Source organism: Clarias gariepinus, chromosome 12 (assembly GCF_024256425.1).
Source record: "Clarias gariepinus isolate MV-2021 ecotype Netherlands chromosome 12, CGAR_prim_01v2, whole genome shotgun sequence".
NCBI classification, from domain to species: domain Eukaryota; kingdom Metazoa; phylum Chordata; class Actinopteri; order Siluriformes; family Clariidae; genus Clarias; species Clarias gariepinus.
Genome location: NC_071111.1, coordinates 5,134,812 through 5,154,080, shown reverse-complemented (window position 1 = coordinate 5,154,080; position 19,269 = coordinate 5,134,812). Strand labels below are relative to the sequence as shown.

Below are 19,269 nucleotides of genomic sequence, written 5' to 3'. Positions count from 1 at the left end.
TTCAGCACATTCTCTGAGCACTTTGCCTGGGATGTTGTCTGGTCCAGCAGCTTTACGTGAGTTGACTCTGCGTAGAGTTTTCCTCAGCTGTAGTGAGACACAGCACCTGGTCGTTAGGAGGAGGGGTGGTCTTTCTTGCCGCCACGTCGTTCTGCCTGTCAAACCGAGCGTAGAAGTTGTTCAGCACATCTGGGAGGGAGCCGTCACTGTCACAGGCAGGTGATGTCGTCCTGTAGTTTGTGATTGCTTGTAAGCCCTGCCACACGCGCCGTGTGTCGCCGCTGTCCCTGAAGTGATTGTGGATTCTCTGGGCGTGTGCGCGCTTCGCCTCTCTGATGGCCCGAGAAAGTTTGGCCCTTTCTTGTCTTGAAGGCCACCTTGTCTCCCGCTTTGAAGGCAGAGTCTCGGGTCCTCAGAAGTGCACACACTTCCGCAGTAATCCACGGTTTCTGGTTGGGTCGTGAGATGATGCTCTTGGACGTCATCGGTGCACTTGTTAATGTAGCTGGTCACTGATGATGTGTACTCCTCCAAGTCAGTGAAGTTGCTGTAACAGTCCTGAAGAGCAGAGATGGCTCCTGCTGGCCAGGTTTTCACCTGTAATGTGCTGGATACTACAGCACATACAGTAGTAATAATGCACCACCAGTACATCCACGAGTTTATTCAGCCTGGTGCACACCTCCAGCATCTGAAGAAATCTGTTGCTAATAGGTCTTATCAAGCTCTTGGAAGGAAGATGGAGCAGACTCTGATACTCTGAGAAAATCTCTTTCTGTTTTGGTGACTTCTCAATATCATAATAGACATCGGAGCAGAATTTTTCCACTTCTGTGCTGAACGGACTCATGAGGGCCTTGGCAGCATTGGAAACCATGTGCACGGTGTCTCCAGACACGTCAAGGAGGTATGGGTTCTCCTTCCTTGCTTGAGTTTCAAGCCCAGACTTTTTTCCTCTCATGTCTACACAGTTGTCAAGGAGGATGCTGATAACTTGTCTCCACTCAAGACCATAAGTCTGCATGACATCTTTAAGTTCCAGCATGAGGTTTGGGGCATTTGCAATGTTGACTTTTCTGCTTGCCAGATGTTATGTTATTACTCTGTTACTACTCGAACAAGCACATTGAGTATTTTATCCATATTCAAGGTTGTTGCTTCATCAACATTGAGTGGGAACATGCAATTTTTTAGTTTCTCAGACAAACATTTTTTGAACTGTAATGCAATTCCATGAGTGTTCATGTAACTCACATGTTGATTTGAAACCGACAGGCTAGTTAATGCTTTTTTGTCTTCTGCCAGTTTTTTACACAGGGTGACTAGTGTATGCGAAATTCTGAATGACAAATCATGTTCTGCTATAAATGTGCACAAACGTATTTTTAAATCGCAGACACGGTCAGTCATCGACAATGGTGTGTCAGCTGTAACAGTTGCTCCCGGCAACGTCGTGGTAAGTTTGAGTGCACGGGCAGCGGCTCTATGAAAAGAGTCTAAATCATGACGAGTAAGCACTTTCTTACCGCTGCTGGCATACAGTAGCTTTCTCAAGCAAATCGTGCAGAAACAAGCCCCGGTCTCTCTCAGTTTCTTGCACCAACTGCCAAAAGGCTTGCCTTTTCTCTCTACTTTCTTCAATCCACGCCCAGGGCCATTTATTTTTGAGTCCTTTATCGATTTCTAGGACATCATCCCCAGGCTTCATAAACTTGCGCTCCATTTTTTTTTCTCCGACAACGCTAACGTGACATTGACGTATGGGTGTCAATCATACCGTGTTGCAAGGACCCGCCCTTCTCTGCTTCTGATAGGCTCGTAACGTTAGTTAAAGCTGCGTTTCTCTCATATGATTTGTAGGTGAAATAAATTGGCTCTAAAATATTAAACCGCATGCGCAGGCTCTAAAATATTATAATTTTTTCCCTCACGGCCACAAGCCGGAGATCCGGCACGGTGCCGGAATACTTTAAGCCCTGCATGATGATGAATAGTGTTTGTAAAGTATCTCCTGCAGGTGAAGACACTGAGGTAAGGTTATTCCAGGGCAGTATTTTCCCTTTCCCTCCATTGCCTGGAGAGGGTTGGCACTGTTGTGATGTGGATGATGTGATGTGGCCAAATCAAAACACAAGTGGAATCCATAATCATCCACCAAATCCCTTCAAATCCCTTACTGCACTACTCTTTTGTGTACCATTACACTATAATTTAGTTGTAAATGTTTTTGCAATTCTCTAAGTTTACCATAACACACGTAAAGGGTCTGGCACACGAGAACCAGATGTCACAATCACAAACTGTCTTTTTATAAAGCACACTGCAATGCAACTCAAAAGTATGTAGTCTTAGTGTAGTTATGATCATTAAAAGCAATGTGGTTTTGAAGGCGCCCAGGGGAATGGGTTCACAGGTCAAAGTTCAGGTGGAATGATGTCCTCTGTGTGGCCCTGAGGTGCAGAGAGCAGGTGACACACACAGCATTGAGCAGGTGGCCCGAGGCAGGCAGAGACAGCGTGTGTGAGAGCGTGAGTCCGGCAGCTTCCTTCTTAGCGAAATAGGCTCCTAGAGCATTGAGTCTGTGGAGACAGGAGATACGTGTGAGTAAACACAAAGATAATCCATACTCACTGGGTGGAACTAGAGAGGCCCTTCAATGGGTCACAAGCTGTGGGAACATGGCGTCCTCTGATTGTCCTCCAGCCCAGATGAGTTAAGGTGGCCCGCACCCTTGTTAGGCACACACTGGTTGTAGGTGTGTTTCCGTAGCTGTCAGTGAGTGTGTAATGTGTGTGTGCGAGAAGCGACTGTACTGAACATTAGCCCGCCATCACACATTATACATTGTACTTTGTGTTTTTTGTTGTTGTTGTTGTTGTTTTTTTTTTGTATTTTGAGGTCAATAAAGTTTGAATAGATGTACTGTAGTGAAACACTCTTTGACGTTACTCTGTAAAAGAGAATATACAATTGAGTTCAGTGGCGGCGGCTAACTTTTGAAACAGGGGAAGCTCATATTAGGCCTTTATCATAAAATTCATTATGTTCTTTGCACTTTTCATGTCAAAGTTATCCAGATCCCCAAAACTTAAACACATCCCATTCCCTGAGAAGGTTTTGTCAACAGGCATGGCTAACAGTACATTTTCTTTGTCACAGCACTTCCAGTCAGCCAGTTCACCTTGTCATACCAGGAGAGCTGAAAAGACCTGTTATTTTTTTTCCTGATTTTTGCACCAGATCAATCTTGGGCATTGGTTTGCCCTGCCGTTTAATTCTAAGTCTCTCCTCGTAATGAAGACTACTAAATGGTTTATCCAAAAGCAGGTCAACAATATTAGCACCGTCTGCGTCTGCCATTATGCACAGCTTGATAGCTGGCTAGTTTCCCCTTCCACGACTACTTTAATTACATGAACGAACTAACTTTACAATGCTGAAACATGGAGAAAAGGCAAGAATGCTATAATATTTTTTTTTTATTATTTAAAGAATGATTTGTGCAAACAAAATAGGTTTATATCACCAGCAAACAATACAGAGCGCAGCAGTTTGTCTTACCACTTCACCTGCAAATCCACATGGGACAGTACTCGGATGTCTGTAGCACTGATGTATACTTAAGACATGCTGTCAATCAAAAAAGGGGTCCCGCCCTTTAAACAGCTCCTCCAATCATCATGCAGCAGCCCAGCGTCCTGGCGGGACATAATCGCAGCGTTTATCCAATGACCGTCTAGTTTCAAAGCACTGAAAAAAAACGTTTAAAGCAGCCGCATTGAAGTCAATGGACGCTGGGCTTCAACGGGGAAATTAACTGTGACGCTACGGGAATGTATGAGAAGAAAATCAAGTCAGCCGACCTGTTATATCTAACTGATTCTGAACTCATCCTTGAGATGAATGTTTTTTAACACATTTTTAGTCAATAAAATGTTAATACAATAGTACATAATTTGACCATTAATTTTGTGACATTATAGGGGAAGCAAGCTTCCCTTGCACTCTTAAAGAAATCGCCACTGATTGAGTTATGAGGAGGTGCTTCAATAAGGCGCCACTGCATATGTTGTTAAGTGTGGGAGCACCAACAGGAATAAGAGGGGAGCGTTGGGCCGTGGAGTGATTGTGGACATGTTGGTGAGGCAGTACTAAGGTAAGGGCGCTTCTACGCTGCATTAAATTCTGTTAAATCTCACAACTAAAAGGAGAATGTATTTTACCACAGCGTGGAGGCGGGGCTTATAGCAGTATGTGACGCCTTACTTCTTATTTTCCCCCCAAACAAAATCTCAAACATGTGCTCTTATCCCATCTTTCTCTTGTGCAGTGTTTATTATTTTTATTTTGCTTTCTTCTTTTCAAGTTCTCTTTCCTTAGTGCATTTGTGTAACCACCAACTTATTATTATTTATTAATTTTTCCTTAACACTGTGTCGTTTATTCAGGTGACTTTGAACATCCTGCAGCACACTCCTTTGCCAAATGACTGATATTCAACATCTAGAAGATTCAGTTAGTAACTTTAATGTGCACTTTAGTTCCGTGTGACTGGGCGGTGTATGATTGGTCAGAGTTTGATGAAGACCTTGTGTGATTTGTGTGATTAGTCAAACGATCTGCACTGTTGTTGTAACGCTGAGCTTCTTAACTGTGTTGTGTTTTAACAACTCTATACAGAAAATCACTTTACTGGTGGGATAATGAAGAAATGTCCAGTTAAATGTCAGTCTCTGCTCAATTATTTTCCTGAGAAATTTACTTTTAATTTTAAAGATTTCTTTTGGTAAATCATTTGTTCAACAAAAAAAATATGAATATAAAAATATTTCCATAAGTTTTTAAAATGGGATAAAAGTTTTAAATAAATAATTAATTTGAAGGAAAGTTTGTGTGTGTGCGTGTGTGTGTGTGTGTGTGTGTGTGTGTGTGTGTGTGTGCGTGCGTGCGTGCGTGCGTGCGTGCGTGTGTGTGTGTGTGATTGTGCTGTATCACATCCTCCCCCTCAGCACCTGCAGTCGCTCCCAGCTGCAGCAGTGCTTCTCTGTGCTCTCTCACTCACCCAGGTTTTTGTACCACGCTCTAACACTGTGTGAACACATAGCTACTACTGATATAATGGTAACTCTGACAGTAGTAATCTCCTGCATCTTCAGTCTGGACTCCTCTGATGGTCAGAGTGAAGTCAGTACCAGATCCACTGCCACTGAAACGAGCTGGAGTCCCTGACTGTAAGCTATTAATATTGTAGATCAGGAGTTTAGGAGCTTCTCCAGATTTCTGCAGGTACCAGTGGAGGTTGCCAGTAGAGCTGCTGGTTCTACAGTTGATGGTGACGGTGTTTCCTGGAGCAACAGTTTGCACTGAAGGAGTCTGAGTCACAGTCACCTGACCTCTGGATCCTGAAGAGAAACATAGATTGTGTTTCTATGCTGTAAAGTGCTGTAGAATTAGTATGAAATGAAGTGTGTGAGGCTGTGAGTTGATGTTAAACTCTCACCTTGAGTCCAGAGGGCCAGTGTGCAGATGAAGACGCTGATCAAAGTCATGGTTGCTGTGGGTGAAGTTGCTGAGCAGCAGCTCTCAGTCATGAAGTGTTAAAGTCACAGGGCTATAAACACTCACAGAGCACTGAAGCATGGGCTGCTAATGCAAAGTGTGTGTGTGTGTGTGTGTGTGTGCGTGTGTGTGTGTGTGTGTGTGTGTGTGTGTGTACGTGCGTGTGTGTGTGTGTGTGTACGTGCGTGTGTGTGTGTGTCTGTGTGTCTGTGTGTGTGTGTGTGTGTGTGTGTGTGTGTGTGTGTGTGTACGTGCGTGCGTGTGTGTGTGTGTGTGTGTGTGAGCACTGCAGTGTGATGTAGGTTTTTGTACGATGGTTTCATTAGAATGTATCACTGTGGTACACTTTTGGTGGAGGCTCCAAACTCATCATCAACAGTAAGTGTGTTTTCTTTTTTAAATCAAATCCATATAGAGAATTACTAATTGTGGAAATAATTTAATCTAAACCAAACAGATTATATATGTTTATTATTGTATAATTGATGTTTATTGTGTATTATTCTGCTCTGATGAGGAATACATTTCAGTATCAGAACAGATCCCATATAAATCTTCTTAAACAAATCTCCAATTATTTATGTTAAATATGTAATAATTAAAGACTTGCTATATATTCCACATGCAATAACTCTGCAGTTACTCTATAATAAAGATTTAATAAATATAGTTAGTGTGTGCTGATGTAAAATCCAGATGAAAGCTGCTGTGTGTGTTTGTGTTAAACAATGAATATTTCTGTAATCAGCTACATTTGTATTTGCTGCAGTTAAATATGCTGAAGGTTTGAACTATAAAGTAATAACATTTGTTATGAAAAAGAATTTTTTTCTAGATAAATGACAGTGTGGAACATGTGTGTTTTGTCTCTGCACTGAAACTGATGTTAAATAATAAAATACTCAATGAAACTCAGTCATGAAGTCAGACTTTATTAGACTTAATTACTCTGTAAGATCAGTCAGTTCCACAAAGTTACAAACATATTTTATAATTGTGTGTAAATGACGTGTATATGATGTGTTTATAATGTGTGTGTGTTTCTCCTCTCCAGCGGGTGTCGTGGTAAAGCCCTCCGTGTCTCTGCTCCCTCCGTCCCCTCTGCAGCTGTCTGAGGGATCGGCCTCGCTGCTCTGCCTGCTGTCTGGCTACTCTCCACAGGGGGCGCTGGTGAGCTGGACAGTGGACGGCTCAGAGGTGAAGAACGGGGTTCTGACCAGCGCAGAAGAAGAGAAGAACAGCCGTTACAGCCGCAGCAGCACCCTGACCCTCAGCAAAGACCTCTGGGAAAAGGGGGAGGAGTTCAGCTGTAAGGTCTCCCATAACAACGTCAATCATCCAGTCACGTTCAGAAAGAGTCAGTGTGAAGACTAGTGGATCCAAGATAGAGTTTAACATAGAGCTGCTTATGATCATCCACAATAGAGTTTCAATTCTACACAATGCTGACATTTCTGTCTTTACTCTCTTCACTGTCCTGTTGCTCTTCCTGTAGTTTTTGCTGAAATAAAGCTGAGTTTTGGACGTTGTCTGTTCTTTTATTGGAGTTAATAGTGATGATCAGTGTGATGAGAGAGTGGGATTAGCTGTAGATTCAGTGCTGTGTGTTGTGCTTCAGTGAGTTTGACTGAAGGAAGTTGAACATCTGGTGAAGTTTCTGTTCTATTCTGGGAGAAATGAAACTATTCAGTCCTGTTCATGCAAATCTCACTTACACCTCACTGCTCTCTCCTTAAGACAGGATTAATATGTAGACTATTATTCTTCTTTCATCTCTATCATGTGTAAAAGCTCAGAGTTCTTTGATGTATTTTATTGATACCTGACACATTAAAGGTTATAATTCCAGTGTGGTACATTTATACTAAACCACTGAATCCAAATCTATAAGGACTACAGTATAACACACATATGACTCACCACACACACTCCTAGAACTGGTAGGTGTGTGAGGTGATTGATTAACAGCTGTCTCATCCTATCGGTGGTTAAAGATGGATTTGTGATTTAGACTTTTGTGAAATGGTGGCAGGAACAGTGTGAGTGTTGACTAACCAGCCCCTAGTGAAATCCAAAGAGGCTTGAAATAGCTGAATTTAGCTTTAAAATTCAGTACGGGGAAGAATTAATAAAATGCTTTTGCACAATTATAGTCAATAGAAGTAAAAAGATTCTTTCTCACTGATTGTGTCAGAAAGTGAGTTTGCGATGTTAAAGCATCTTCTCATACTGCAGTTACATCTGCTTCTTTAACAGGGTGAAATGCCTGATCAGGGGTGCGTTTCCCAAAAGCATCGTTAGCCAACTATGGTCGCAAGTTCCGTCGTTACCAACATAGTTCAACAATTCGGTGTTTCTCGAAACCATAGTTCAAACGAACATTCGCAAACAGCGTCGCAAACCTACGTGGTTGGAACTACAGCCTTCGACCTGTGGTTAGAAGCATAGTTCCCTGCCGCAGCTGGGTGTGTTCTATTCACAGTTAACGACCCTACGCTCTATTAGTTTTTAAAATTTTTCCCAACCACTTTAAGCGATTTGGAAAACTTAATGTTTTGGTGCTCAGATATTAGGTTATTCATTTTTCGGTTATTTTGATTAGAAATTCACTTTAAAATGATATAACAGCGATACCATCACAATTATTCTCCCTTCGAAGTGCCCTACGAAAGCATTATTTATGCCGGTTGGAGCACAGCCTTGGTTTCGTTTGTGCGAACAAAAAGGTGAGTTTTCAAGTGAGTATCTTTGTTAAAAAAAACAAAGAAATTTCTCATAACAATATTTGTAGTGTTAGAGGTTTTCACTTATAATAAATGTTATCTGTACTGTTCACTTATTCAACACTTGTTCAACATATACAGTGCACAAAGTATTAAGCACTAAGAAAAAAAAAATATATATACACTACCATAGTGCAAGCCTATTTAAAATATTACTTAATATATATTCAATGAATGTACCCAAATAAATCAACAACAATGCTATAAATAAGCATGTGGTATTGTGTTGTGCTCTCAGAAGTAGAAGTAGAATATGGACTATTTATAGGTTAATTATATATTAATTATTATTATATTATTATATAATATATATATATATATATATATATATATATATATATATATATATATATATATAGCCTACTTGTTTGCAAAAGTATTAAAAGAGAGTCTGAAAGGGGGAAACCATGTAGGAAAATAAACAAAATATTAAGTTCATTCGAGATTCATTTAAACAAAAAAAAATACAGGATGCATTCTGCATTGATGTTTGTTCGAAGGATCATCATTATCACATTATCATCATCATCCTCATCAGAAGTGTCATCTTCCTCATCCACAGCAGCACCAGAAAGACCCCCTCTTCCTCATTAAAAAGCGGGACATTTTCCTTGACTGCAATGTTGTGGAGAATTGCAGTAACTACAATTACATGGCAGCTTTTGGAGGGGTTCAGTTTCAGCCCACCACTGGACTTGCTTGTTTGGTCACACTTGCAAAGTCCCTCCACTTGTTTCTGACTTCCTCTGGGCTTCTCTCATACGCATTTCCAGAAGCATAAATTTTTTGTGCGATTTCACACTGTGTTTTTTAATTTGGAGAAAAGCAAGATTTGATTGTTTCCCACCTCCTCCAAAAGAACTTCAAGCTCTTTTTTAGTAAATTGTGGTTTTCGTGTCACATCAACTCTCATTAAAACATGTCTGTATGTAAAAGGACTTATATAGGAAATGATCTTGAGCAAAATAGGTAACAGGTGTTCACAACACAATCCCAGCATTTTCAAAACCCGTAATTTCTTTTTTTATTTTAATTGTACTTATGTCTCAAGACCAAATAAAAAAAAATGAGTTAAAATGAAATATAACTAACAGTTATAGACTTTGTTATCCGAAAAGAGCACATTTAAACTGTGTATGCCTATATATGTTTTATTGTATATATAATAATGAAAATAATGAATGTTGCGTTCGTGACATTATTACACCACTTCTATGTAACGTCACTGCGAAAGCGCATTGAATGCGAGCCGAAGAGAGAGAAAAAACACTTAACAGTAGGGGGCGATATGTGCCTATGGCACTACTCCGCTATTGTATCGAAGAAGAAGAAGAAGAAGAACGACAGATTAAACCAACATGGTTCTAACGATGGAAGTGCGACACAGGTACTATGGTGTTGGGAAACACTTGTGACTAGTTAGTTATTTTCTTCAACGTTGCATCGTACAATGGTGGTTAAGTAAAGAGCTACATCGTTGTACGGGAAACGCACCCCTGATTTGTTTTACATTTCAGCAACCACTTAATTACATATTCTCGAGGGGGAATACTATAGAAATGGAAATTGGATATACTTTAGAGTAGTCAATGTTCAGGTTGTATATCAGTCCAGATTTACTGTCCTCTAATAATAACTCAGCATGCTGACTTTGTCTACATAACAGGCAATGAAAATATAAGTGAACATGTCAAAACTGTGTCTAAAGTGTCAGTATTTTGTGTGAGCACTGTTGGTATCTATCATGGCCTTAATCCTCCTGGGCATGGAATTCACCAGAGCACCACAGCTGCACATGGCGTTTCTCCACCTTCCACTTGAAGTCGCCTTACAGGTGCTCAGGTTTACTAACTTTTGTTGCCAGCTATTTTGTTATGTAGACAATTCAGGTTTACTAACTTTTGTTGCCAGCTATTTTGGTATGTAGACAATTTAAATTCAAATTTTATTTGTCACGTACGCAGTCATATACAGTACGACATGCAGTGAAATGCTTTTTTGACTACCAGTGACCTTAAAATAAAAGCTTAAACATAAGAAATAAATATGAATAAAGGAAATATGGTAGAAAATAATGTTAACTGGTAAAATATACTGTGCAAGTAAAAATAAAGATATATTGCAGTAAATAAAGATACATTGCAGTACAAAGAAATATTGTAAAAAAAAAAAATTAAATTACATTTACATTTACATTTTGGCATTTGGCAGACGCTCTTATCCAAAAATTAACTAGTAAAATATACTGTGCTAAGTAAAATAAAATAAAAATATACTGTACAAATAGGAACAAAATAGATATAATATAGAAATATAAAAGAAAATAGAAAATAGAAATTTGTCCAAATAAGAAATGTAAAAATGGCTGAGGTGTGCAAATATGCATAAAGTGACTTATGCTTAAAGTTATTTGTGCAGTGATCCTTAATGAAAGTATAAGTATATAGTGCAAAAAGTGTGCATGAATGTGTCCATAGTGTCCATAGTGGCCTTGAATGCCCAGTTAGTGTTGGTTGTAAAAGAGATGATATTAGTCCGTATTGTGTTGTGGTTGAGAGACCTTATGGCCTGCGGGAAGAAGCTCCTTCTCAATCTCTCTGTATTGGTCTTCAGGGAGCGAAATTGCTTCCCAGACCGCAACAGAGAGAACAGTCTATTGTTGGGATGGCTGAGGTCCTTCACCATCTTCCTGGCCTCAGTCCTGCACCGTTTGCTGTAGATCGAGTGCAGGTCAGGAAGCTCGGTGCGGATGATTCATTCAGCTGATCGCACCACCCTCTGTAGAGCTCGTCTGTCCTGCATGGTGCTGTTCCCGAACCAGGTTGTGATGTTTCCCGTTAGGATGCTCTCTATGATGCAGGAGTAGTAATTCCTGAGCACCTTGGAGGGCAGTCTAAAGTCTCTCAAGCGTCTGAGGTGGTAGAGATGCTGCTGGGCCTTTTTCACCATGGTGTTGATGTGACAGGACCATGACAGGTCCTGCGTGATGTGAACACCGAGGTATCAAAAGCTGTCCACTCTCTCCACTGGGCTGCTGTTGATGACTGGGGTCTGGTAGTTCCTCTCCTGCTTTGTACAAAAGTCCACAATCAGCTCCTTTGTCTTGCTGACGTTCAGGAGGAGATTGTTTCTCTGGCACCATTTCTCCAGATTTCCAATCTCCTCTAGGTAGGCCGACTCATCGTTGTTCGTGATCAGGCCCACCACAACAGTGTCGTCAGCAAACTTGATGACGGCGGTGGAGTTGGTAGTGGCCACGCAGTCAAATGTGTACACAGAGTACAGCAGGGGGTTCAGAACACAGCCCTGGGGGGCTCCAGTGCTGAGAGTGAGTGAGGCTGAGACATGTTCGCCCATCCCTACTGCCTGTGGTCTGCCAGTTAGGAAGTTGGAGATCCACTGACACATAGATGAGCTGAGTCCCAGGTGCTCCAGCTTGGTGGTGAGTGTGGAGGAGATTAAGGATATTAAATGCAGAGCTGTAGTCGATGAAGAGCATTTTAACATAATTCCCTTTCCTAGTGTCCAGGTGAGTGAGTGATGTGTGGAGGAGGTGAGAGATGGCATCATCAGTAGAACGGTTTTGGGCTAATTCTCTCCATCTGTTCTGTACTTTTCTACCCATCCCGAGGCATCTGGAGATTGTACCAGTTTCAGTAGACAAAGGCCAACCCTGTGAGGATCCTGTGGCATCCAGAGGAGGACCAGCTCCAGCTGAATTCTGCCTTATTATGGTTGGAGCTACACATCCTGCTCCTGTGCTCCCAGTGATTCAGATTTCATCTGCCCTCTGCACCTACTGACTCATCCCTATGTTGAACTGGACTTCATGTTAATTTAAAGAATTTCTGTTATATTGTACTGTATTTTCAGCTGCATAACACACATGGTGTTATATCATCTCTATCTGTTATCACCCAAATGAGGATGGGTTCCCTGTTGAGTCTGGTTCCTCTTAAGGTTTCTTCCTATTGCCATCTCAGGGAGTTTTTCCTTGCCACTGTCGCCGTCACTCTTGGCTTGCTCATCAGAGAAATTTCATTCATTCATCTCATTATTATCTAGACACATTTTTCTCACACATACACAATTTATTATTATTATTTATATATATTATTATTATAATTTTTTTATGAATTTCTTTCATCTTTGTGAAGCTGCTTTGAGACAATGACCATTGTTAAAGGCGCTATATAAATAAAATAAAATTGAATTGAATTGGTCTGCGCAGGCTCTGAGAATACGACCTGAGATGCCGTCTGGTCCTGCTGCTTTCATGGTGTTCACTCTCTTGAAGGCTCTCCTCACGTCATGCTCGGTGATGATGAACGCGCTTCCGGTCCTGGCAGTGTCTTCCTGTCTGCAGCCGTTAGCACCGCTAGCATTAGCATTGTTAGCGTCTTTAGCTGCAGCCTCGAAGCTAGTATAGAAGGTGTTCAGCTCGTCTGCCAGAGTAACGTCCGCGTTCATCATACCGGTTGTTGGTGCTTTATAATCCATTATTGTCCTTAATCCCTGCCACAAGCTCCTAGAGTCACTCTGTTGGAGTTGTGACTCTAGTTTCCTTTCGTAGCGCTGCTTCGCCTCTTTCACCGCCTTCCGGACGTTGTATGACGCAGCCTTGTATGGTTCCATTTCCCCTGATGCAAGTCCCGTGTTGTAGGCAGCAGTGCGAGATCTCAGAGCATCGCGGATGGTTTTATCCACCCACGGCTTCTGGTTGGGAAACGTTCTAATAGTCTTTTTCTCCATGGTATCATCGGCTAGTTTCCCGATGAATTCCACACCGATTGGTCCGTCCTTCTTGTTTCAGCCTTTGTTTGTATTTTAGCATAAGGAAGATAGCGGCGTGGTCGGATTTACCAAACTGAAGACGAGATTGAGCCTTGTAGCCGTCCTTGACCGTAGTGTAACAATAGTTCAGTGTCCTTTCGCCCCTGGTGGGGCAGGTGATATGCTGAAAAAAGTTCGGTGCTGCACGTTTGAGGTTGGCACTAAAGTCCCCTGCCACAATAAGCGCAGCATCTCTGTGTTGTGTCTGGTGCTGTGTGACTACCTCATGCAGCTCGCATAAGGCAGTGTCAATGTTCGCTTGTGGTGAAATGTAAACTGCGCTAATTATGACCGATGTAAACTCCCGAGGTAGATAAAAAGGACGACACATGATGGACAGTAGTTCCAGATTTGGTGTGCAGGAGCGTGTGAGAGGAACAACACTTGCGCTGTTGCACCAGCTGCTGTTCACCATTAAACACACGCCGCCTCCCCTTGACTTCCCCGAGTCCCGTGTCCTGTCCATGCGGTGAACCGAGAAGAACTAGGCCGGCTGGATGGCGTGGTCCGGCACCGCTGGGTTCAGCCATGTCTTGGTGAAGCAGAGGAGATTGCAGTCTCGAATGTCTCTCTGGAACTTTATCCTGGCCCTGAGGTCATCGAGTTTGTTCTCCAGTGACTGGACGTTGGCGAGCAGGATGCTAGGCAGAGGTGTGCGGTGTGCACGAGCTCTCAGCCTGTTCCTGACGCCGACTTGTTTCCCTCCGGGCCGCCGCTTCGCGTCGTCCATTGTTCTCCCTTAGGATCTCATTAGGCCAGCTCGGATCCGGAGTTAAAAACGTCGAATTGTGAGTACATTGTATACCAATAGAAACAAGGGTGTCTCTATCATAACTAATGTACTCAATGGAGATAAATTAGCCGGTTTAAAGTTACTGAAAGATAACTTTAAAGACGAAAACAAAGTAAAATGGGTCGGAGCAGTCGTGACGACAGCCGACCTCACCGGCGCCATCTTGGTGAGCTGATGGCTGTATGTTGAGTTATTTTTAGAGGACAGTAAATATATACTGTTATACAAGCTGCACATTGATTGCTCTAAAATATATCCAAGTTTAATATTGTCCTCTGAGAAGATATACTAAAATGTGTATACTACAGTGGTTAATCAATCGGAATGTAGGTCCTACCGTCGCCGCGCTCGGCGGTACCGTTTGGCTTTGTGCGTTTGCTGGCTTTTACCGTTGAGTGGCGCTATATAACTACAGGCTGACGCCTCATGCCTTAGTTCATTCTCTGCTGGATTAATGAGACAGAGTTTTAGAACTGCAGGTAGTAGCGGATAAAATCAAGTAAAACATTGTAGTTAAACAAATTTATAATCACAGAACTAAAATGACGATACAAATGTAGAATTTAAATTAAATTAAATCTTATTAGGATCAAATTTAAACCAAATACATGTTAACACAGTGAGCCTTTAAAGTTTATCACGTGTAATTAGAAAAGACGCGTGTAGGGTTTTGTGTCGTCTTATATCTTGTGTTCTTTAAATTTATAGTAGATTTATTAACTAAAATAAATGACCATAAAAATTATAACATTGTCAGGACGTTCTACTGCGTCAGCTGATGTTGGTCATTCAGCCCCGCTTGTGTTTTTGCGTTATTATAAGAATGAAATACAGTAGACTGTTATGATCTGTAAACGGGTTCGACCCATGTTGCACAGGCGGCACCATAAAGCACGGACACGAGGAGAGGTCTTACGGGAAAAGGGTGATTTATTTAGGTAAAATGGGGAAGGAAAGTGTTGAAGGAGGGAGAATGGAAAGAATGGGATAACGGTTGTGCATGTGCAGTTCCGGGGGCTGTGCCACACTGGCATGCGGGCACACAGCTGATGCTATGTGTTGGTGCACGGAGTGGCAGAACTGGCAGCGCTCCTGCACGCTCCCTCGTGACGGCGTTTCTCCCGCTGTCGATGGCCGGCGCGAGTTCTCGCTGACGCAAAAACCTAACCACACTTTTCCTCTTCGGCAGCGGGGCTGCGAGGGCGGGCACGGTGCGGGAGTGTAGATGCCGCGGGAGATCTCTCAGCGCAGAGATCAAAGGGCGGAATTCTAGTGTCCTTGTTTAAAGCGCCTGGGCCGCGTCACATCTCCCCACTGACATGCTTTTTTTTTTATATTCTCCATTACATCACGTACTTCCCAGACCTCAGACAAACCACCGCGCCTTGCTTTTATAATGCGGAGCAAGCCCGAGATCATATTAACGTTAATTATCGGCAGCCGGCACAAATAGGCGGCTGCGTCCATTTGCTGCCTATTCAGGGAGCCTACGGAGTGAGGGAGTAGTTATAGTAGATTTGGGCGTACACCCATCACACGCGCACGCCGTGGCAGATCATAATAATTGTCCTAAACTTGTATTTCATAAGGTTTTCCGAGCGGTGGTACAGCGCAACGGGGGTCATTATTTACTATTAAACATTAAACGAATTTACAAAACTTAATGCGTGCGATTAAGCGCTGATTCTACGTAGGAAAGTAAAGAAGAGGATCCTGATGCTCAACATTCCGGAGAGCAAACCCCATTTAAATTAAATTAACAAATATTGCATGTAAATAACAATAGCCCACGTTTAAAAAAACATTTTTATTTAGATTATAAAAAAATAATCCTGCATCTGTGTCACATCTGTGCCACCACAGTCCGGGGGAGTGAGATCCGGTTCCCCGGATTATTGAGCCGAAGCTTTGTCTCCCCCTAGTGTGTCTACGTTGGTATGTCTTCACTTAATCACAAATCACGTACACCTGTGTCTCTCCCCTGTGTGTCCTTATTTAAACCAGCTGAACCCGTAGTGTCTTGTCCGTTCACTGTTGTTCACATGTTTTGTTTCCTACATGCTACTCACACCTCACCGCCCTCTCCTATCTCCTCCTCAGGAGTAAGCCGAGTCTGCAGGAACGGGGTAAGGCCGGTAGTGAACCAGCAGCGAGGTCAAGGTCACGGTTAAGTCACCAGCCGAGCGCAGCGCAGGACCCGTGTTACAGTGGTGTTAATTCTTGGTAGTGTTTTGTGCCCGCCTGCAGACCCAGCCTGAGGAGGCTGTCTTTTGTTCGTTTGTTTTATGTTTATTTTTGGTTTTGTTTCATTTCATAGGAGAAGAGAATTGTGGGAAGACTTTTGCCCCAAAAAAGACTGAATAAAAGACTCACGTGTGTTTGCAACTTATACCTGCATTTTGCGTCCAATTCTTCTACACAGAGATCATGACAGATGAACGGACCCGTCCGGACGCAGCAGGAGTTCCCCTGCCCGACGAAAACGCACGTTTACATAGCTACCTGCGAGACCAGCAGCAGGAAATCGGAAGCCTGGCACGCGCCGTCCATGACCTCGCGTGCAGCGTTAGCCAGCTGGCAACGGCTAGAGTGCCCCCGGCTGCTCCGCAGCCACCTGTAGCATCGTCGCTCCCGCGCCCCGCTCCTCCGGAGAGGTATGGAGGAGATCCGGAAGGCTGCCGAAGGTTTCTGCTCGCCTGCGAGTTGTACTTAGCGGACTTTCCAAACCTGACCAATCCACAAAAGGTGAGCTTCGTCACTCAGCATCTCACAGGTCGCGCACTCGACTGGGCTACAGCCACATGGAGCACCGGAGGCACCATCACCACTCGATACCACCGCTACGTCGAGGCCCTTCGCGCCGTCTTTGATCACCCCGACCAGGGAAAGTCTGGTGAGCAGCAGCTGCTGAGGCTCCGGCAGGGAAACACACCGGTGGCAGAATATGCGGTAAAGTTTCAGGTGTTAGCGGCTGAAAGCGGGTGGTGTGAAAAAAGCTTACTGGCAAGATTTCGAGACGGACTCGCACCAGATATCCAGCTAGAACTAGCATGTCGAGACACTGACTTGTCACTTGAAGAATGCATCATGCTAGCTATCAAGCTGGACCAACACCTGCGCAGCCAGCAGCGCCGACCGCTACTCCGACTACCGAAACGTCCAGAGCCGCGCCGCAAAGAGAGCCTCCATCAGCTGCAGCCAACGGAGCGCGAAGGGTCCTCGACCGAGGCCATGGACGTGGATTCATCACGTCTCCCCACATCCGAGAAAACCAGGCGACTGACTGCGGGGCTGTGTTTGTACTGTGGGGGGGAAAAACATCGAGTCAGCTCCTGCCTGCTGCTGAAAGTAACGTGCCGCACCCCTCCGCGCACACACACACCTTTTTGTTTGCCAGCACAAATTTCATTTAATAATAACACTTTGTCTGTTTTTCCCCTAATAGATTCCGGGTCGGCTGGTAATTTCATCTCAGCTTCTGTCCTTTCCTCGCTGCAAGCTCCCGTGTCGAAGCTTCCGTGCCCGATATCTATTAAAGCTCTGGACGGTCATGCCCTCACCCACTCGCCTCTTAAACTAATTACTGCGCCCCTCCGCTTAACTTTCCCCGGTCACTCTGAGGAGATAAAATTTTTCGTGCTTCCTCAGACGGACCATTCCGTCGTGCTGGGCCTGCCATGGCTCAGTTTTCACAATCCTAATTTTGATTGGGCGAATACGCGCATCCTCTCTTGGTCCCCACGATGCGCCACACATTGTAAAACGTTAGCTTTAACGGTCCAAACCACTACTATTGAAAGCCCGAGTCATAAAGTGTCCTGCAGTGTGCCGCCAGAGTACGCGGAATTTAAGGATGTGTTTAGTGTTAGGGCAGCAGCGAGACTTCCTCCCCATCGTCCGTGGGACTGTGCGATAGAGTTATTGCCTGGGAAAGCACCGCCTTACTCACGTATTTATCCGTTGTCCTTGGACGAAACCAGGGCAATGGAGGAATACGTGGATGAGGCTCTCAAGCAGGGACTTATCAGCAGGTCCACGTCGCCGGCTTCGGCAGGTTTCTTTTTTATTGAAAAAAAAGGCGGAGGCTTAAGACCCTGTATTGATTATAGGGGACTCAATGCAGTCACAATAAAATATAAGCACCCCCTGCTACTGGTTCCGGCCGCTATCGACCAACTCCGAGGTGCCTCCATCTTTACCAAGCTCGACCTCCGCAGCGCGTACAATCTCGTTCGTGTGCGCAAAGGCGATGAGTGGAAGACGGCGTTTAGCACCTCATCTGGTCATTATCAGTACAACGTAATGTCATATGGGCTGGTAAACGCACCTGCGGTATTTCAGGGATTCATGAATGACGTGTTTCGGGATATGTTTAACCGGTGTGTCATAGTATATGTAGATGACATTCTGATATACTCACGGTCATATTCTGAGCATGTTAAGCATGTGATCGCCGTCCTACATCGGCTACGCGCACACGGGCTCTATGCGAAGGCGGAGAAATGCGAATTTCACCAACGTGAGATCGCATTTCTGGGCTATCGCATAGGGCCACAGGGGGTCAGGATGGAGAAGGCCAAGGTGGAGGCGGTAACCCAATGGCCAGTACCAAGGTCAGTAAAGGCGCTACAAAAATTTCTCGGGTTCGCTCATGTTAATCGATCCTCATGGCATCCAGGCGTAGCACGTACACATAAAATACTCGTACCGAAATACTGGTGGCCGCGTATGAAGGAAACCGTAAAGACAGTAGTTTTATCTTGTGCCATCTGTGCCACCCCGTTTCTTTTAAACTCAAACTCCCAAACCATATGCACATTAACCCTGTTTTTCACCTTTCTCTGCTAAGGCCGGTGGTCCGGGGACCCCTCGACGAAGGCACAAGCGAACCCTCGCTCCCTGGGGCTGTGGAGATAGAGGGCGCCCCAGCGTTTAAGGTAACTAGGTTGTTGGACTCACGGAGGAGAGGGGGGTCTCTCCAATATCTTGTCGACTGGGAGGGATACGGTCCGGAGGAGAGGAGTTGGGTACCAGCTAAAAACATCTTAAGCCCCGAACTAGTTACAACTTTCCACAGGGAGAGGCCGGATCGCCCAGCACCCCGACCTCCGGGCCGCCCCGTTCAGCGACCAACCCACCCAGTCAACAGGGCCCCCCCCCCCAGATGTGACAGGGGGGTACTGTCACATCTGTGCCACCACAGTCCGGGGGAGTGAGATCCGGTTCCCCGGATTAGTGAGCCGAAGCTTTGTCTCCCCCTAGTGTGTCTACGTTGGTATGTCTTCACTTAATCACAAATCA

The 19,269-nt window shown here is 44.1% G+C and overlaps 1 long non-coding RNA gene and 1 gene segment (V, D, J or C); one reads left to right on the top strand and one right to left on the bottom strand.

Annotated features, from left to right (window-relative positions):
- Window positions 1-2,407: 2,407 nt before the first annotated feature.
- Window positions 2,408-5,549, bottom strand: LOC128534687 (Ig kappa-B5 chain V region 2699-like). The segment is given in 3 exon segments: window positions 2,408-2,579; window positions 5,231-5,402; window positions 5,501-5,549. Coding segments are annotated over 3 exon segments (393 nt in total).
- A 333-nt stretch (window positions 5,550-5,882) lies between these two features.
- On the top strand, window positions 5,883-7,083 carry LOC128534605 (uncharacterized). The gene is made up of 2 exons (XR_008361499.1): window positions 5,883-5,937; window positions 6,614-7,083. It is a non-coding gene; the product is annotated as an uncharacterized LOC128534605 (long non-coding RNA).
- The last annotated feature ends 12,186 nt before the right edge of the window (window positions 7,084-19,269 follow it).